At 44.0% G+C, this 21,519-nt stretch overlaps 1 protein-coding gene across 1 annotated transcript in view; it reads right to left on the bottom strand.

Annotated features, from left to right (window-relative positions):
- Window positions 1-21,133, bottom strand: part of LOC121276160 (DNA topoisomerase 2-beta-like) — a 257,905-nt gene extending 236,772 nt beyond the window's left edge. Inside the window, exon 1 of the mRNA XM_041184227.1 lies at window positions 20,413-21,133. Coding sequence (XP_041040161.1) covers window positions 20,413-20,454 — 42 coding nt within the window. The 5' untranslated portion in view covers window positions 20,455-21,133. The remainder of the gene's footprint in view (window positions 1-20,412) is intronic.
- Between the last annotated feature and the right edge of the window lie 386 nt (window positions 21,134-21,519).

The following is a 21,519-nucleotide window of genomic DNA, read 5'->3' as shown; positions in this document are numbered from 1 at the left end:
CTCTCTCTCTCTCTCGTCCCCCTCGCAGGCTCTCTCTCTCTCTCTCTCTCTCGTCCCCTCGCAGGCTCTCTCTCTCTCTCTCTCTCTCGTCCCCTCGCAGGCTCTCTCTCTCTCTCTCGTCCCCTCGCAGGCTCTCTCTCTCTCTCTCTCGTCCCCTCGCAGGCTCTCTCTCTCTCTCTCTCGTCCCCTCGCAGGCTCTCTCTCTCTCTCTCTCGTCCCCTCGCAGGCTCTCTCTCTCTCTCTCGTCCCCTCGCAGGCTCTCTCTCTCTCTCTCTCGTCCCCTCGCAGGCTCTCTCTCTCTCTCTCTCGTCCCCCTCGCAGGCTCTCTCTCTCTCTCTCTCTCGTCCCCTCGCAGGCTCTCTCTCTCTCTCTCTCTCGTCCCCTCGCAGGCTCTCTCTCTCTCTCTCTCTCGTCCCCTCGCAGGCTCTCTCTCTCTCTCTCTCTCGTCCCCTCGCAGGCTCTCTCTCTCTCTCTCTCGTCCCCTCGCAGGCTCTCTCTCTCTCGTCCCCTCGCAGGCTCTCTCTCTCTCTCGTCCCCTCGCAGGCTCTCTCTCTCTCTCGTCCCCTCGCAGGCTCTCTCTCTCTCTCGTCCCCTCGCAGGCTCTCTCTCTCTCTCGTCCCCTCGCAGGCTCTCTCTCTCTCTCGTCCCCTCGCAGGCTCTCTCTCTCTCTCGTCCCCTCGCAGGCTCTCTCTCTCTCTCGTCCCCTCGCAGGCTCTCTCTCTCTCTCGTCCCCTCGCAGGCTCTCTCTCTCTCTCGTCCCCTCGCAGGCTCTCTCTCTCTCTCGTCCCCTCGCAGGCTCTCTCTCTCTCTCGTCCCCTCGCAGGCTCTCTCTCTCTCTCGTCCCCTCGCAGGCTCTCTCTCTCTCTCGTCCCCTCGCAGGCTCTCTCTCTCTCTCGTCCCCTCGCAGGCTCTCTCTCTCTCTCGTCCCCTCGCAGGCTCTCTCTCCTCTCTCGTCCCCTCGCAGGCTCTCTCTCTCTCTCGTCCCTCGCAGGCTCTCTCTCTCTCTCTCTCGTCCCCTCGCAGGCTCTCTCTCTCTCTCTCGTCCCCTCGCAGGCTCTCTCTCTCTCTCTCGTCCCCTCGCAGGCTCTCTCTCTCTCTCTCGTCCCCTCGCAGGCTCTCTCTCTCTCTCTCTCGTCCCCTCGCAGGCTCTCTCTCTCTCTCGTCCCCTCGCAGGCTCTCTCTCTCTCTCTCGTCCCCTCGCAGGCTCTCTCTCTCTCTCGTCCCCTCGCAGGCTCTCTCTCTCTCTCGTCCCCTCGCAGGCTCTCTCTCTCTCTCGTCCCCTCGCAGGCTCTCTCTCTCTCTCGTCCCCTCGCAGGCTCTCTCTCTCTCTCGTCCCCTCGCAGGCTCTCTCTCTCTCTCGTCCCCTCGCAGGCTCTCTCTCTCTCTCGTCCCCTCGCAGGCTCTCTCTCTCTCTCTCGTCCCCTCGCAGGCTCTCTCTCTCTCTCGTCCCCTCGCAGGCTCTCTCTCTCTCTCGTCCCCTCGCAGGCTCTCTCTCTCTCTCGTCCCCTCGCAGGCTCTCTCTCTCTCTCGTCCCCTCGCAGGCTCTCTCTCTCTCTCGTCCCCTCGCAGGCTCTCTCTCTCTCTCGTCCCCTCGCAGGCTCTCTCTCTCTCTCGTCCCCTCGCAGGCTCTCTCTCTCTCTCGTCCCCTCGCAGGCTCTCTCTCTCTCTCGTCCCCTCGCAGGCTCGCTCTCTCTCTCTCTCGTCCCCTCGCAGGCTCGCTCTCTCTCTCTCTCGTCCCCTCGCAGGCTCTCTCTCTCTCTCTCTCGTCCCCTCGCAGGCTCTCTCTCTCTCTCTCCCGTCCCCTCGCAGGCTCTCTCTCTCTCTCTCCCGTCCCCTCGCAGGCTCTCTCTCTCTCTCTCTCGTCCCCTCGCAGGCTCTCTCTCTCTCTCTCTCTCGTCCCCTCGCAGGCTCTCTCTCTCTCTCTCGTCCCCTCGCAGGCTCTCTCTCTCTCTCTCGTCCCCTCGCAGGCTCTCTCTCTCTCTCTCGGCCCCTCGCAGGCTCTCTCTCTCTCTCTCTCTCGTCCCCTCGCAGGCTCTCTCTCTCTCTCTCTCGTCCCCTCGCAAGCTCTCTCTCTCTCTCTCTCGTCCCCTCGCAGGCTCTCTCTCTCTCTCTCTCGTCCCCTCGCAGGCTCTCTCTCTGTCTGTCTGTTCTCCCCTCACAGGCTGTCTCTCTCTGTCGGCCCCTCGGAGGCTCTCTCTCCCCCCTCATTCTCAACTTGTCTCGAATCACCTCAGGGTCTGTCTATTGGTCTCTCGCTCCTCACCTCACACGCACCCCATCAGAGTCTGACTCTCTCCCCCAACTCCTGCTCGCAGTCTATCCCTCGTTCTCTCTCTCTCTCTCTCTCCCCTTCTCTCACACACACACTCTCACCCCCTCACAGACTGGCTCTCTCTTTCCCTCTCACTCTCACCCCCTCAAAGACTGGCTCTCCCTCCCTCTCGCACTCCGTGTCACCTCCTCGCAGACTGGCTCCCTCTCGCCCTCTCTCTCCCTCTTGCACTCCCTGTCACCCCCTCTCGCGCGCACACACACACCCCCCCACTCCCACCTGCGTCTCCCTCTTTCATTCCACTTCACAGCTGTCTGTGTCATCTGACCTCCTTTGAGTCACTCTCTTTCTCTCACCCCCTCTCGGAGTCTGTGTACCTACCTCTCTCTGTCTCTCTCTCTCACGTCCCCACAAAGTCCATCTCTCTCTCTACCCCTCGGAGTCTGTCTGTCTGTCTCCATCTCTCGCGCCCTCTCAAACTTTGTCTCTTTGTCTCTCTCTCTCATCCCCTTGAAGTCTGTCTCTCTCTCATCCCTCAAGGAGTCTGTCTCTCTCTCTCTCTCTCCCTCCATCTCTCACATTCACTCAAAGTCTGTCTGTTTGTCTCTCTCCCTAGAGTCGCTCCACGCTGCTACTGCTCAGACGTACTGTTGCTGGGTTTAGCAGTTGAGCCTATCAGCAGTGAGCGCAAGAGAGAAACAGCCATTGATTGGAGAAGCAACTCCTTACAGATTCTGTCACTCCCACATATGAAGGGAGCAACTTTTCTCTCATTAGCCTCCTCCATGATTGAATTTTCCCCAAGCTTTTTGAGAATTTGAAGGTGAATTCACCCACCGCCCTCATGTGGTCTTATCAATGCCTGTACAATTTTTTTTAAGAGTTCTTCACTCTGATACTCTAATCCTTCTATAATAAAGGCTAACATACCATTTGCTTTCCAAATTGCTTGCTGTACAGGTTAACTTTCTGTGATTCACGTACAAAAAATGCATGACTCTCTGAATACCAACATTTCTCAGTCTCTCAGCATTTAAAAATATTCTGCTTTTCTACTTTTCCTTCCAAGGTGGATGGTGTCACAATTCTCCATGTTATATTCCATCTGCCAAAGTCTTTCCAACTCACTCAACCTGCCTATTTCCTTCAGCACTTTCCTTATATCCTCCTCACAGCTTACTTTTCCACCAGCTTAGATAGTGGATACATTACACTCAGTCGCCTCATCTAAATCATTGATTTGGATGGTAAATAGTCAAGGCCCCAGCACTGATCCCCTTGTGGTACTCTGCTAGATACAGCCTGCTGACCTGAAAGTTACTCATTTATTCATATTCTGTTTTCTGTCTTTTAATCAATCCTTTATCCATGTTAATATATTGCCCCCAAATCCCATGAACCCTAATTATATTGTGTAATAAGATCTTGTGTGGCACAAGGACAAAGGACAAACTTGATGATCACTCCACCCAATATCTTATACATTCATTTCCTCCACCATCAGCATACTGTTTTTGCAGCATAAACCACCTGCAAGATGTTCTGCAATAAGTGGCGAAGGCTTCTTCAACAGCACTTCCCAAACCTGCAAACTTTACTACCTAAAAAGACAAGGGAGTAGATGCATGGCAACACCAGTATCTGTAAGTTCTCCTCCAAGTCACACACCATCACAACTTGAACAATGACGCTGGGTCAAAATCCTGGAACTTTCTCCCTTGCTGTTCCATGTGAACTGCAGCAATCTAAGATTGGGGCTCAGAATCACCTTCTCAAGGGCAATTACATTTGGGTAATAAATGATCGTACTGCAAGCAATACCCATGTTCTATGAATGAATTTTTAAAAAGATAGAAAAATTATTTCCATTGATTGGGAAGTCGAGGACATTCGTCTAAAATATGGTGGCCATTACCAAGAAGGTGCTAGGAAAACTGAAAGGTCTGAAGGTGGATAAATCACCTGGACTAGATGGATTACACCCCAGAGTTCTGAAGGAGATAGCTGAAGAGATAGTGGAGGCATTGGTGGTGATCTTTCAGGAATCACTGGAGTCAGGGAGGGTCCCAGAGGACTGGAAAATCGCTAATGTAACCCCCCTGTTTAAGAAGGGAGTGAGGCAAAAGACAGGAAATTACAGGCCATTAGTCTCACGTCAGTCGTTGGTAAGATTTTAGAGTCCATTATTAAGGATGAGATTTCAGAATACTTGGAAGTACATGGTAAAATCGGGCAAAGTCAGCATGGTTTCATCAAGGAGGTCATGCCCGACAAATCTGTTAGCATTCTTTGAGGAGGTAACAAGTAGGTTAGACAAAGGAGAGCCAATGGATGTTGTCTACTTGGACTTCCAGAAGGCCTTTGACAAGATGCCGCACAGGAGGCTGCTCAGTAAGATAAGAGCCCATGGCGTTAGAGGCAAGGTATTAGCATGGATAGAAGATTGGCTGTCGGGCAGGAGGCAGAGAGTGGGGATAAGGGGGTCCTTCTCAGGATGGTGGCCGGTGACTAGTGGAGTTCCACAGGGGTCAGTGTTGGGACCACAACTTTTCACTTTATACATTAATGATCTAGATGAAGGAACTGAGGGCATCCTGGCTAAGTTTGCAGATGATACAAATATAGGTGGAGGAACAGGTGGTATTGAGGAGGCGGGGAGGCTGCAGAAGGATTGGGACAGGTTAGGAGAATGGGCAAAGAAGTGGCAGATGGAAAACAACATGAGGAAGTGTGAGGTCATGCATTTTGGTAGGAAATATAGAGGCATGGACTATTTTCTAAATGGGGAGAGAATTCAGAAATCTGGAGTGCAAAAGGACTTGGGAGTCCTAGTCCAGGATTCTCTTAAGGTTAACTTGCAGGTTGAGCCAGTAGTTAGGAAGGCAAATGCAATGTTGGCTTTTATTTCGAGAGGACTAGAATATAAAAGCAGGGATGTGCTGCTGAGGCTTTATAAGGCTCTGGTCAGACCACATTTAGAATATTGAGAGTAATTTTGGGCCCCGTATCTCAGGAAGGATGTGCTGGTCCTGGAGAGGGTCCAGAGGAGGTTCACGAGAATGATCTCAGGAATGAAAGGCTTAACATATGAGGAACGTTTGAGGACTCTGGGTCTATACTCGATGGAGTTTAGAAGGATGAGGGGGGATCTGATTGAAACTTACAGAATACTGAAAGGCCTGGATAGTGTGTTCGTGGGGAAGATGTTTCCATTAGTAGGAGAGACTAGGACCCGAGGGCACAGCCTCAGAGTAAAGGGAAGACCTTTTAGAATAGAGATGAGGAGAAACTTCTTTAGCCAGAGAGTGGTGAATCTATGGAATTCATTGCCACAGAAGGCTGTGGAGGCCAGGTCATTGAGTGTATTTAAGACCTAGATAGATAGGTTCTTGATTGGTAAGGGGATCAAAGGTTACGGGGAGAAGGCGGGAGAACAGGGTTGAGAAACTTATCAGCCATGATTGAATGGCGGAGCAGACTCGATGGGCTGATTGGCCTAATTTCTGCTCCTATGTCTTATGGGCTTATTATGGTCTAAATATTAGGGCCAGCCTTTCAGGAGGGAACTTAGGAAGCACTTCTTCACACAAAGGGCATCAGCAATTTGGAGCTCTCTTCCACAATAGCAATTGGTCTAGCTAAAATAGTAATTTTACATTCAAGACTGATAGATCTCTGTTAACCAAAGGTATTAAAGGATATGGGACAAACGCAGGTAAATGGAATTACATCACAGATCAGCCACAATCACATGGAATAGAAGAGGCTTGAAGAGCTGAATGGCCTACCCCTGTACCTATGCAGTTCATGTCAAATGTTTGATAATGCTCCTGCGAAGTTCATTGGAACTGTTTACTATGTTAAAAGGTTCTAGTTGTTGTGGCTGAAGCTTCATAGGGCCAGAATCAATGACAGGAACTCCCAGACCAACTTTTATTTGACTGGATATACCACATTGCAGTCACCCAGGGATAGTGAAGAAGGGGGTCTGGAAGGATAGAAGGGGTTAAAAAAGGGGGATAAAACAAAGTAAATAAAAATAAATTTTTAAAAAGGGGTGAAGATAAAGGAGAGAGTTCATTGAGTTCAGCAACTTCAGACAATGTTAAGTCTGGAAGGCTGTGAAGTGCCTAATCGGAAGATGAGGCACTGACCCTCCAGTTTGTGTTGGGCTTCACTGGAACATTGCAGCAGGCCAAGGATGGACATGTGGGCATGAGAGCAGGATGGTGTGTTGAAATGGCAAGCAACAGGAAGATCTGGGTCATGCTTGTGGACAGACTGAAGGTGTTCTGTAAAGTGGTCACACAGTCTGTGTTAGGTCTCCCCAATGTAGAGCAGACCGCATTGGGAGGAACAATAGTAGTATACCAAATTGAAGGAGGTGCAAGTGAAGTGCTGCTTCACCTGAAACCACCCTCCTGTCAGCATTCCATAGGGACTTTTCTCTCCAGATCACCCTCGTCCACTCCTCCATCAACCCCATCACCTCAACCCCTTCCCATGGCACCTTCCCATGCAATTGTAGAAGGTGCAAAACCTGCCTCTTTATCTCCTCATGCTTCACTGTCCAAGGGCCCAAACACTCCTTTCAGGTGAATCAGTGCTTCACTTGCACTTCCTTCAATTTGCTGTACTGCATTCGCTGCTCCCAATGTGGTATCTTCTACATGGGGAGACCAAACACAGACTGGGTGACCACTTTGCAGAACACCTTTGGTCTGTCTGCAAGCATGGTCCAGACCTTCCTGCTGTTTGCCATTTCAACACCATCCTGCTCTCATGCCCTCTGTCCTAGGCCTGCTGTAATGTTCCAGTGAAGCCCAACCCAAACTGGAGGAACACCTCATCTTCTGATTAGGCACTTTAGAACATTCTGGACTTAACATTTAGTTCAACAACTTCAGACCACTCTTTCTATCTTCACCCCCTTTTAAAATGTATTTTAATTTTTTTATTTACTTATTTTTACTTTTCATTTATTCATTGTTTTACCCCCTTTTTTTATCCCTTTTTCCCCACCCACTGCCCCCTCCCCATCACCTAAAGGGCCATCCATTACTTTTTCCATGTTGTTCTTTCACACAGTGGTGACCCTTGTTCTGCTATTCACATTCTGCTTTCTTACCTTTAGGCCACTATCAGCACCTCCTTTAGACCTTACCACTACCATTAACACTGCCTTTGTCTTGTGTCCATGACATCTTTGTCAATCTCTGCTTAGCCTCCACCTATCGCTGGCTTTCTATCGAGCTTCACCTACTCTACCCTCCTTAATCAGTATAAATTCTATCACATTTCTACTTCTCTTTAGCTGAAGAAGAGTCATACAGACTCTAAACGTTAACCCTGTTTCTCTTTCCACAGATGCTGCCAGACCTGCTGGGTTTTTCCAGCATTTTCTGTTTTTATTTCAATAACCAAGAGCCCTAGATTTTAAATAAAAAAGAAAGTCCACCGAAGAAATCATATGGACTTGAAACGTTAACTCTGTTTCTCTCCCACACATGCTGAGTTTTTCCAGCATTTAGTGTTTTTATTTCAGGTTTCCAACATCCACAGTATTTTGCTTTTATCTTGGCCCTAGATTTAAAGTAGTTGGCAGAAGAATAGAGGGTAATTGAGAAATTTTTCATCCAGTGGGTGCTGAGGGTCTAGAACTCAATGGCAGAATCTCGCAAATGCACTTGAAGCACTTAAGCTATAGGGCTACAAACCAAGAGTTAGATAGTTCTGCTGTGGCTGACACAGACACAATGGGCCAAATAGCCTCTTTCTGTGCCACAGATTTTCTATGAAACCCTGAACAATGAAGAAAAACAAGAATGCTTTGTAAAAATAAAATCTAGGGGAAAAACTAATAATCATTTACTGCATAAAAATAACCTCTTGGATTTATGACTATAGAACCATAATTTAAATTTCAATATCCCATATGGAATAGCTCTCAAACTGGAAGGGGGTTTAAAAAAGGATACTTTGGGCTAGAAGCAGAACATGTTCTTTTACTTTTGCATTATTTTAAATATTTTAATAAAATGATGCCACATAATTCTAAAACAATTTCAGTGGTCGACAACCCAGCCAAGAATAGAAGAAGTTATACTGGAATAACTAGTATCCAATCCATTCTCCAGCAACCCCATTCAGCAAATAACCGATTTAGTTCAAATCTCAATGACAACAACTTGTATTTTTATAGTATTTTTAATGCAGTAAGATATCCCAAGTCACTTTGCAGCATAAAATAAAATAACAAGATATTAGATGACCAAAAATTTGGTCAGAGAGATGAGCTTTAGAGAGCATCATAAAAGGAGAAAAAAGAGGTAGAATTTTAAGAAGGGAATTCCAGAGCTCAGGGCTCAAGCAACTGAAGGCCCCATCTCCAATGGTGGAGTAATTAAGTGGGGATGCTTATACGGCCAGAGTTAGAGGAATGCAGATAGTTCAGAGGGCTGTGGAGCTGAAGAAGATTAGAGATAGGGAAGGGTGAGGCGAAGAAGGAATTTGAAAACAAGGGTGATGATTTTTATAACAGAGGCATTAGCTCCCAGTTAAACAATGTAGATAAGTGAGCATAAGTGAACAGTACTTGATGTGAGTTAGAACATGGACTACAGAATTTTGGGTAACCTCAACCTTACTGAGGGAAGAAAATAGGTGATCTGTTAAATGCCAGAAGTGCTCTTGAATAGTCAAGAGGTAACAAAGACATGAGAGTTTCAGCAGTGGAGGAGCTGAGGCAGGGAGAGTTGGGCAACGTTAGGGATGTAAAATAGATGGTCGTAGTGACAATGTGGAGATGTGATTTGAAGCTCATTGTAGGGACAAATATCGCTTCAAGGTAGCGAACAGTCTGGTTCAGCGTCAGACAGTTGCCAGGGAGTGGGTGGAGTCAGTGGCTATGGAGCAGAATTTGTGCTGAGGACCAGACAATGGGTTCTGCCTTCCCAGTATTTAGTTGGAGGAAACGTTTGCTCATTCAGAATTGGATGTTGGGCAAACCTCCAATGTAGAGACAGCAGTGGGGTCAAGGGAGGTGGTGATGTAGATGTGGTCATGGTATGTATCAACTCCACACAATTCCAGATTACAAAACCCGTGAAAGAATTCAGTAAGCAGGCGAAGCCATTTATAAGATAAGAACATTGCTTGTACAGGGTTGTTGCCACATTCAAATGACAAAATTATGTTTGTTTCATATTTAGCCATATCAGAAATTAGCTATTCAGAAATTTGCCAGACCTGAATATTATTTGAAACATCGATGGCAATATCTATTGCCAAGTTTTCTACCAAGTCTTCAAAATACTCTGCGCTGGCTTGTTTTAGTAAGGCCAAGCAGCACCAGACTGCTCCTATGGTTGGTCCTAACCCCCAGTTGCAATTAATGGAGCACCTCTGGGCTTCTGGACATAGGGAAACAGTGGAGTCTTTGTTGGGGGTGAAGACCTTTTCTTAAATGACTTAAATTTTCTTTTAATAGATGTCAACTGAGTATCTTGAACATGAAGAGAAAGTATTTCAAACAGGAGAAAACTCCCCTCGATTTTCCTTCCATTTTAAGAAATGCTCAGGAAGCATACTGTGCAATTAAGTGAATATAGTAGAAAATCCTCCACATTCCATCATTATACAGCTCATCAGTGCAAAATGAAAAGTTTAAGTTCTGCCTTTCCCCACTCAACAACAAAGATGAGCAAGAAACTGAGGCACAAATGTCTGAATACACCATCCTTAAGCTCACTTATTGGGGGAGTGGTGAAGAAATGTGCAACAAAAAAATTGGATTAAAGCTTTTTCCAGGCTCATGTCATTTCTCATGTAATTTTTTGATCATATTCTGAATTAATAATTTTGTAATGAATATATGTAATCAAGCCTATTGCAATATGAAAAAATGATGAGGATTTAAAACAAAACTGAAAAGAACATGTCAAGGCGGGTGCCTTCCTGATCACGACAGCATCTTCAATGAATCTTGGGATAGTTTCTGCTTCCAAAATCCTCCCTGCTTTTCCACTGAAATCAAGCTTCAACATTGATCAAAAGTTACAATAATCAGTTATTTTTTGACAAATAGCCAGGGATAAGGTAATTATAAAAGAGCCCTGTTTGGAATATTTCAATATCTGTGTTTCAGACCAGGGCTCCTTCCTGTTCCCCCCTCCCAATGGCTTAGTATTCGTCCTACAATATATGCTTTTGGGCCTCAAGCATACCAACTCTGCTGTGGAATGAGGCTGGAATGCAGTAATATTGCTTCCTTTTTTCTTGCTCACTTGCAAAAAGGTGGCATGGGATGTTAAGTGTACATAATTGCATGCAGGTGGTGGCCATCAACAGGGGATTCACTTGTGCTGCTGTGTTTGTACTCGAAAGAGTTACATAGAAACAGACTTAAAACTTGGTGGTTGGCTTAGGGTGTGTATGTCTGTAATATGTATCTCTGTATATAAATTGCTATGAAAGTGTGGAAACATTGTTCCTATTTCTATCATTCCCCACCAGGCTTTTTGGAATATAACATGGTAGGAGGGAATGGTCACCTAAAGGTGAAGGTTGAAAATTAAGAAAAAAATATTTTCAGACATAGAACTAAAATCCAATTGGCCATTGTGGAAAATGGCAGAAATCAAGTGTAAATTGTCAGGATATGATTATCCTCCAACATTCTCAGTGTGACCATGTTACCGGTGGAAGAATGAAGTAGACGTGTGGACAAAGGTTACAAACCTACTAAAAAAAACAAGATCAGGCACCGGCGCATCCTACAAGAGGATCATAAGTAAAGTATTTTGTAAGAAAGATGCCCATCAATTGGGTAGCGATGAGGTTTGAACTTTCTGTTAGAGTTTCTGGTTGAAATCTACAAGCAAAATGATATGTTAAATGCCAGAGGCAGACAGAATTTGGTTGATTTCAGAAAACATTCACCAAAGACTTTAATAGATTGCATAAAAAGTTGATAAAATTCAATTTGGAATTACTGGTTTGAGCTAAAGTGTGTGATATGGATAGGCTCGTGGTTCTAACTCATGTTTGACTTCCCAGAGAAGATGTCTGTTATCTTAAAAAGATACTTGGGGAGACTGTTATTTCCCTCAACCTTCATGGGTCAAATGAGACATTCCACAGTAACAAGAAGAATTAAAGGCTCAATGATAGCCAGATTTTGGAATAATCCAGATACTGGATACATCAGAAGGATTAAAGACAGAAAGAATGAGAATGAAAGTGTGTTTAAAAGATCTGGCTATTACAGCAGAAGACAAAATTGGAACAACAACAGGCAAATGAATCCCAGGAATGCCCAAGGAACAGCCAATAGGTGCTTTAGGTGTGACTCAAAGTATTAAGCGGTGAACCGCCCAAAGCAAAGAGGCAGGATCCTCAAAATTACACAAGACAAGGCAAATTCTGAAGCTGAAGATAATGAATACAACATGTTATAATGGTTATGAGGAGTTTTAGTCCTGTGATGAACTTGTTAGTCGTGGACTCTAACTGTACAGTACTAGATAATGCTTGCATTTCAATTATATGTGGGACAGGATTACCCTGGGTCTCTGGATTACTAGTGCAGCGACAATACCACTGCCCTGTCGCCTCCCCTGTGCCAATGGAAGGCTTACAATGGGATGTGGCAGCATCCTCTGATGCTCCATAGAGATTTCATCCTTCTCACTAATCTCTCCTATTAGCCTTGTATACTCTCCATCAATAGCAGGATTTTTAACCTTTCACAAGTAGGGTGAGCAAATTGTCTGTAACTTTAAGACAATTTGCATTTTTTCTGTCATTCTTATCACTTGATGCCATTAACAGTCTGATGAGAAACATCATATTTTGTTTTGGGGATACAATAATGTTCTAACTTGGCAAACTGTGGATCAACAGACTTTCTTGATTCACTGAGTGAGGATCGACACAAGGTTAAGAATTACAAAAGTTCTACTCCCTTTAGGAATGGCAATGACAACTTGAGATTACTCAGGGGAGAGTTGTAATTTCATGTAAAGTAGCTAGAGTAAGCCATTTTACAAGTAATGATATAGTCGCTAATGAGGTACCTCTAATGAAGTACCTACGTTGTTGAGTCTTTAAAAAAAAGGCACAAATGAAACTTGATATGGAGCATGCTATGGCAATTATTTTTGGAAATTCTGTTGATCCACAGTTTACCAAGTTAGAACATTATTGTATCCCCAAAACAAAATATGATGTTTCTCATCAGACTGTTAATGGCATCAGGTGATAAGAATGACAGAAAAAATGCAAATTGTCTTAAAATTACAGACAATTTGCTCACCCTACCTGTGACAGGTTAAAAATCCTGCTATTGATGGAGAGTATACAAGGCTAAAAGAAGAGATTAGTGAGAAGGATGAAATCTCTAAAGTATCAGCGGATGCCACCACATCCTATTGTAAGCCTTCCATTGGCATAGGAGAGGCGATGGCATAGTGGTATTGTTGCTGGATTAATAATCCAGAGACCCAGGGTAACCCTCTGGGAACCTGGGTTTGAATCCCGTCATGGCAGATAGTTGAATTTGAATTCAATAAAAAATCTGGAATCAAAAGTTTAATGATGACCATTGTCAACTATTGTTAAAAACCCATCTGGTTCACTAATGTCCTTTAGGAAAAGAAATCTGCTGTCCTTATCTGGTCTGGCCTACATGTGACTCCAGTCCCACAGCAATGTGGTTGACTCTTAAATGCCCTTTGAATTAGGTTATTAAATGCTGGCCTGACCAGTGACACCCACATCCCTTGAAAGCATTTAAAAAAAAGGGGCATTATCAAGGTAGTTGTCATAGGTCTAAAAGTATGGGACAAAGACAGAAATATTTTCATCCTATATTTTATAGAACAGGTGACCAGATTTAGCCTTATTGTACATCATTATAGAACAATCAAAAAGGGTTATTATAGACAAAAATCTTGAGGCATGGATAGGGACTGAAATTGGGACACCAGCAACGGTATGAAAATATGAACATCATGGTCATGAATACCACAGGTGGAAATCCTTTCAGCAATGGACTTTGTGAAAGGATTCATACGGTGATCATGTTGCATGCAACTTTAGCTGAACAACCAGACTGCAAATTGACAACCATCCTGAAATGGAAGGTTCCTGCAAAAAATTCACTCCAGATGGTTGGTGGATATAGTCCCCATCAATTAGTCTCTGGGTGAAATCTCAAATTGTTTTCAATTCTGTGCAATAGTCCTCTTGTACCATTTTATATTTCAATTTTCTTCTGCACATTTGAATGCTTTGCACACAGGAAGATGGGCTTGCCTCAAATGGTTGTATTTTGTGATGAGAGTCCTAAAGAGCAGAATGCAATAGAACAAGGGCTGGGTTGTAACAATGTGTGTGATATTGAAACACATGACAGGAGTATGACATCCAAAGGCCAAGTGCCCATAGTGGGCACTCAGGTGACATATATTCCAGAGAGTTCTGGCAATGGAGGGATGTGACAACTGTGGGATGTGCAGGAAAAGCTACTGGTAGGTTTAAATATTGATTGAATGTTCAAGATGATGGCCAAGAATGGAGTGAAAGTATGGAGAATAAGAAATGACTCTTGCAGCAGAAAACAATCCATACCAAAGATGCCTGCGATAGTGCAAGAGGGAGATCTCACAGTAGAGTCCTGACAGTCGTACAAGTGCAAGTAGAGGCCGTGGCTTGGATAGCTATGATAATGAAATAAAGGTCACAAAACAGCCTTGGAAATGAACCAGAAGCAGACATCTTCATGATCATGAAAAAGTTTTGGTAGTTGTCAATAAACTTGAGGATAAACCAATGACAGGCAAAACAAAGGGAGTTAAATAGTTGTAGAGAGTTTGGAGTTTATTCCGAGGCATCAGATAAGGGGCAACCAGTCTTGTCACATGGATGGGTTTGTACTGAAAAAGATCTTGCAGGTTGAACTTAAGGTTAAAGCGAGGATAGTTGCTAAGGGTTTTTGTGTTACAGCAAATTCTCCCACAGCTGGAAAAGTAATCTTAAAAACCTTTTTCCACTGTTTTGGCCACATATTCATGGGAGTGCAGTCAATCAACATAAAAGCCGCATCTCTGTAGAGTGATACTTTTCATAGAGAGATTGTTCTGAAACTAACCAAAGAGGCAACAGATCCAGAAGGAAAACTATGGAAGCTAAACAAATGTGTCAATGGTTTAAATGATCCTTCCAGAGTATGGTATTTTTCCTTGAGGTCTGTTTTGCTGAAAATAGGTGTGTTGAACCAAAAGCATATCTTCAAATACCTTATTGACATCATAAAGGAAAACTTTCAGGCATCTTCATGATGCAAGTTAAATTATTTAAGGGACGGAACTGCAGAATGTGATTTGGTTAGAATTTAAAATTGGCAGTCAGACTTGTGGGGCTTTTAAATGTATTGGTTTAGGTATTAAGCAAAGTAGGTCTAGGATAACTTAAAATCAATCCTATTTAGAGAGAGTGTTACTCCCATCCCAGTTAATCGTACTAGATCATCACATATATCTAGAGACAGAGCAACTGAGAAGCTTGATTGGTCAGCTGAACTAGTTATGCACACAGACTAGACCAGATGCTCATTTTAATGTATTGGAGTTCCGTACTACAATAAAATACCATAAAATATATAATATTTTAAGGACAAATAAACGATTAAAAAATTAAATCCAGAGAAATGCATGCTTATGTTCCCATCCTCAGGTAAGCCAAGGAATGTGAATCTAGTCATTTTTAGCGATGTTTCAATGCTAATCTTCCTGATGAGTATTCTAGTACAGCTGATTTCATAATATTCCTGATAGGTTAAACGGGAAATGTTGTCCTATAGTTTGGGGAGCTAAAAAGTAAAAACTAGGGTTGTTAAAGGCACTCTGACTGCTGAAACAATGGGTTCTAATGGAGGCAGCAGATATAGGATTCTATTTCATCAAATATTTTCAGTGAGACTTTGTAAAATGGGCATCCTGAAGATATATGTTTTAAATGTAATTGTTCATTGTGGAATAACGTACACACTACATCAGATGTAAGTGAGAAAAGGTTACGGATTGACCTTGCTGGCTTGAAACAAATGTTGGAGAAAAAGGAATACCAAATGGGTGGATGCAAGTTATCAACTGTCAACACTCTTTTACAGAAAGAAATGCACATATGGAGAAATTGTTAAGAGTTCCTAAGAAGAGGGACATCTTGCAAAGTAATACCTTGTACAGAATAAGTAGGTATTTGAGTTAATTTGTTGTGAATTTTTGATTGTACAAATGAACTCTAATTTTTATTTAGAGAGTGGAGAATCTGTTAATTGTATATTAATTGTCTGCAGGTGGCAGGCCAGGATTCATTTGTGCTTCTATAAATAGAAACACCCTGAAATGGTTGGGTTAATGCATATTTATAATGCATAGCTCATAGCAAACATAAGCCAATGAAAGTGTGTAAAGGTTGGCCCCAGTTCTATGCTTGACCACCAGGCTTTCTGGAACATAACATGAGAATGCAATTAAGAGGCAGGGCTATCCCAACTACCACAAAACAAATGAAATACTCGCAGTTTTATCTTTCTCTTCCTATGGAACTGCCTTCCATCCACTTGCCAACTGTTTAACTAGAAACTCACCATGTGGGGAATCGCACAGCATATTACAGTGGTCTGGAGATTGGCCTTCAAGTGTTACACTGGTTGGGATTTTATCTCGGCTGTAACTAATTTTTGTACAGTTAATTTAACACCAAATATAATATATATTTTAAACCATGAAAGCAATTACTGAATGAATTAAATGCCAGAGATTCAGAAACTGTAGAGAGCTATCATTAAATGTGTACAATTTTCCTCAACTGTTCCATTAGGTTTCCTTACTTGATGAACATGTACCTCCATCAATTGAATCATAGATTCATAGATGTTTACAGCACAGAAGGAGGTCATTTGGCCCATCGTGTCCACGTCGGTCCACAAATATCTGACCACAATAATCCCACTTTCCAGCACTTGGCCAATGGCCCTGGACAATGGCAACACAAGTGAATATCTAAATACTTCTTAAATGTTACGAGAGTTTCTGACTCAACCACCCTTTCAGGCAGCGCACTACCCTCTAGGTGAAAAGATTTCCCCTCTTAGCCATCTGCCTCTTACCTTAAATCTAGGCCCCGTGGTTATTGACCCCTCTACTAATGGACAAAAGTGCCTTCCTATCCAACCTATCTATGCCCCTCATAATCTTATACAGCTCTACCAGGTCCCCTCTCAACCTTTGCTGCTCCAAGGAAAACAGTCCAAACCTATCCAATCTTTCCTCATAGCTCAGACCCTCCAGCCCAGTCAGCAACCTGGTAAATATCCCCTGCACCACATCCTTCTGATAATGTGGTAATCAGAACTGCACATAATACAGTTGCGGCCTAACCAGCATTTTATACAGTTCCAGCATAATCTCCCTGCTCTTGTATTCTATGTCTCGGCTAATAAAGGCAAGTATCCCAGATGCCTTCTTAACCACCTTACCTACCTGCCCTGCTACCTTCAGGGATTTGAGGATATGCATACCAAGGACCCCCTTGATCCTCAGTACTTTCTAGGGTGCTACCATTCATAATGTAATCCCTTGCCTTGTTAGCCCTCCTCAAGTGCATTACCTCACACTTTTCTGGGTTCAATTCCATTTGCCACTGCTCTGCCCACCTGACCAATCCATTGTTATCCTTCTGTAGTTTACAGCCATCCCCCTCACTATTTACCACCCTACCAATTTTCGTGTCATCCGCGAACTTCTTGACCAAACCCCCTACATTTAAGCCCAAATCATTTACGTACACCACAAACAGCAAGGGCCCCAGCACTGAGCCCTGTGGAACCCCACTGTAAACAAACTTCCAGTCGCAGAAACATCCCTCTACTATCTCCTTCTGCTTTCTGCCTCTCAGCCAATTTTGGATCCAACGTGCCACTTTGCCTTCGATCCCATGGGCTCTTATTTTCTTGACCAGTCTGCCATGAGGGGCCTTATCAAAAGCCTTGCTAAAGTCCATGTAGACCACATCAAATGCATTACCCTCATCAATAATCCTGGTTACCTCCTCAATAAATTCGATCAAATTTGTCAAACACGACCTTCCTTTAACAAATCAATGCCGACTATCCCTAATTAATCCATGTCTCGCCAAGTGCAGATATATTCTGTCCTTCAGAATTCTTTCTAGTAACTTCCCTACCACCAAGGGTAGACTGACTGGCCTGTAATTTCTTGGCCTATCCCTCCCCACCTTTTTTAATAATGGGTCAACATTAGCAGTTCTCCACTCCTCTGGCACCTCACCTGTGGCCAGAAAGAATTTGAAAATTCTGCCAGAACCCCTGATATCTCTTCCCTTGCCTCCTTCAACAGCCTGGAGTTTGATTGATCTGCACCCAATTGATACCTTTGAATTGCTGTGAACAGCAGCACTCACTTCGGCAGCAATACATAATATAAACATTGTAGGACAGAACTACTTCAAGGGGAAACTTATTACCTTTTCCTCCAGAGATAGAATTTATTTTTTACAGAAACAGGTAAAAACTCGCTTTTCACACTGTCAACCTATACAACCAACAGGAAAGATCCGTAGTCCAGAATTATTTTGTTTATGGAATATGAACAACAGTGCAAGAGCACATTTATTTTCCATTCTTCTAAACAAAGGTCCATCAGCAGTTTCTAAACTGGATGTCCTGTCATTTCAGATGACATTAAGTCAAACACGAGAGTCATACGGACTCGAAATGTTAACTGTGTTCCTTTCCACAGATGCTGTCAGACCTGCTGAGTTTTTCCAGGTATTTTTATTTTTATTTTTGTTTTGGATTTCCAGCATCCGCAGTTTTTTGCTTTTAACATACTATGGACTAGTCACATGTAGACCTAACTGAATAGGTGAAGTAAATTCCCTGAAGACATTAGTGAACCAGTTGGAAACACTTTAGCAGTTTCATGATCAATTTTGTTCAAATGACCAGATTTATTCAATTCAGTTTTGCACTTGCTATGTTGAAATCTGAGCCAGTAGCTAAGGCAGTACCATAAACTACTATATTTTACTGTACCTATAAATAGTCAAAAATGAAAGTCAGCATTCAGAACTTTTAAGCAATGCAGGTGCACAAAACTGAAACATAAAAAGTACAGAAGTTCATTCTGTCAAAGGCATTTGCCCATTAGTGCCGTTTCTACTTGAAGTGGTTCCATAATACAAGATTTCTCTCTTTTTCTTGCCCTATATCTTACTTAAGTCAGATTTGTTACTAGTTGCACCTTCATGGGTGGCAACATGCAACTGAAATTAACTAAGCATTCAGGATTGTCTAAAACCTGATAACCAGGATGGTTACAGCAGAGAAGGACATCATTCACCTCAGTGTGTTTGTGCTGGCTCTCTGCCTTAGCAACTCACCTAGTGCCACTCCCCTTGCCTTTTCCTCATAGCCCTGAAAATTTTCTCTCTTCAGATAATGATTCAATTCTCCTTTGAAAGTCACAATTGAATCTCCCTCCACCACACTCTCAGACATTGCATTCCAGATCTTAACCACTCACTGTGTAAGACAAGCTTTTCCTCATGCTGCTATTACTTCTTTTGCCAATCACCTTAAATTGGTGTCCTCTGGTTCTTGATCCTTCCAACAACGGGAACAGTTTCTCCCTATCTACTCTGCCCCCTTATGATTTTAAACACCACTATCAAATTTCTTCTCAACCTTCTCCTCTCCAAGGAGAACAGCCACAGCTTCTCCAATCTACCAAGTAACTGATGTCCCTCATCCCTGGAACCATTCTTGTGAATCTTTCTGCACCCTCTCTCATGGCTTCACATCCTTCCTAATGTGAAGTGCCTAGAACTGGATGCAATACTCCAGTTGAGGCAGAACCAGTATTTTACGAATATTTGCATAACTTCCTTACTTTTGTGCTCTATGCCCCAATTTATAAAGCCAGGAATCCCATATGTTTAATAAATCATCCTCTCAACCTGCTCTGCCATCGTCAATAATTTGTGTACATATATCCTCAGGTCTCTCTGCTCCTGCGCTCCCTTTAGATGCATATCCTTTAGCTTATACTGCTTCTCCCCATTCATCCTACCAAAATGAATCACTTCGCATTGCTCTGCATTAAATTTCATCTGCCAGTTGCCCACCCATTCTACCAGCTTATGTCTTTCTGAAGTTTAACACAATCCTCATTACAGTTTACAACACTTCCAATGGTAACAACATATTATCTCTTATCCATAGACTTGCAATCGTTGGTTCAATAGCTACTCTTCTGCTGAATAAGAAATATTTCTAATTCTATTACCAAATAAAGGTTAGCTATCACTACTGTTTCATCAATTGAGTATATGAAAATTAAAAGCATGATCATCCACGATCATTAAAGTGAAGTAACCAACCAAAAATTGAGAAATCCAAAGAGTTGTGGAGAAAGTAGGAACACTGTATCTCATATACAGCACAATTCAAGATGTACATTGCCTAAATAAGAATGTAGAGAGAACTGACCTAAAGAAAATAATGTATCAGAAAAGAGCACAACTTTAAACATTTCCAAAACAAAAGTTAACATTAATTACATTTTCTAAAGGTAAATAAATAAAAAATCAAATCTTGAACCATCAAAGCAGCTTGAGCTTTACTCAGCCACTTCTTGAAAGCTCTCATTAACATGAAGGAAATCAGTTTCCTCCACTTGTGCAAAAACTCAACTGCGACCAGGGATGGGACAAGGATGGAGACAACGTGGACCTCAAAATGATAAAAGATACTTGAGACACATTAAAATCACGAACTCTGCGTAGAAACTTTACCCATTTATGATTTTTTTAAAATGTTAAATAAAGAAAACAACAACTGGGTTGTTAAACTGACATAGGGCTTGGAATCGGCGCCTGCCTTCATCCATCCCAGATGTTACAGAGAGCTCTGGCCGGCCTGAAGTGCAGCCTGAGCTTTGGCAGTGATGGATCTTGAGGGTGGGGAGATCGCCAGGCCGGTTTCTGACACACACATCAGTTCCTTCTCACGACCCCCACCCCGTTACATGCTTTTTCTCCCATCGGACACTTACCACCCAGGTCAAACCTCCAGACTCTCCGTCTCCCTTGGACATCTTTGCGAAGGTTCCGGTCCCCTCGGCGGGCTGCTGGCTCTGACTCGGTGTCTGGCAGTTGTGCTTTAAATGGGATTTGAATAATCTCGCTCTCCGGGGGCTACCGGCTCCTCCAAACAATCGGCTGCTTCGATCTCTGGCCGTCACATGGATTCCGCCCTATCCACTCGCTCTCCACAGATCCCTGAAGCTCCGACTGAAAGGCGAGTATTTATAAACCGTGAGGAGCAGGATGGCGGCTCCTCCTGCACCGGAACGGCCTCCCGTTTGCTTGCTTGCGCCGGCTCTCCTCTTCGGCGAGCCCCTGCTGCTTTACACCACCCGCCCCTGCCCCCCAGGGGCTGGATCGGCACTCTTGAGCAGTGGTGGCGCGGTCGAGGAGACGGAGAGAAAGCAGCTCCGCTTTATTTTTCCTCTGGGTCGTCGTCGACTTCCAGCCGAGGCCGAGATCCACAAATACGTAAACAAAATACCCGTATTGAAATCACTCTGCCGCTACCGCCTCTTCAGAATAAAATGGAGAAGCATCGTGAAAAACGTTTAAAAAACGCAGCGTTAAAAATCTGAAGGCAAGCGAGCCGTTAATTTTTATATTTAAACGGTTTGGGCTCGCGATGCGGCCTCAGACAATGGGAGACCGAGGAAGCTGACAGAGCCTCCGAGACACCGACTGACAACCGGACGCCTCCTCCAATCACCAACTCCCGTCTTCACTGCCTGACAGACTCACCAATCGGCGAGGCCGTTCTGGCCTGACGTTGCTGACTTCTTTTTCAAAAGGATCCGGTGCTGAGAGTGACGGCAGCCGGCGCTGCGGGGAGCGCGCCGGGAGTTGCCTCAGGGTGAACGGCAGGGAGGTGTTGGCCCTTAAGTGCAGCTTCACAAAACATACCAGGAGTCTGCCTGTGGGGAAAAAAATACACTGAAAATTCACCGCACGGGAGGCTCAATTGGCCCGAAATGTCCATGTCCACTCTGCAAGAGCAACTCAGCTGGTGCTGCTCACCTGCCTTTTCCCTGTCGTTTTTTTTTCAGATAATTATCCAATTCCGTTTGAAAGCCACA

Source organism: Carcharodon carcharias, chromosome 3 (genome assembly GCF_017639515.1).
Source record: "Carcharodon carcharias isolate sCarCar2 chromosome 3, sCarCar2.pri, whole genome shotgun sequence".
Lineage (NCBI taxonomy): Eukaryota > Metazoa > Chordata > Chondrichthyes > Lamniformes > Lamnidae > Carcharodon > Carcharodon carcharias.
Note: the sequence above shows the minus strand (reverse complement) of the source record. Positions and strands in the feature narration are given on the sequence as shown.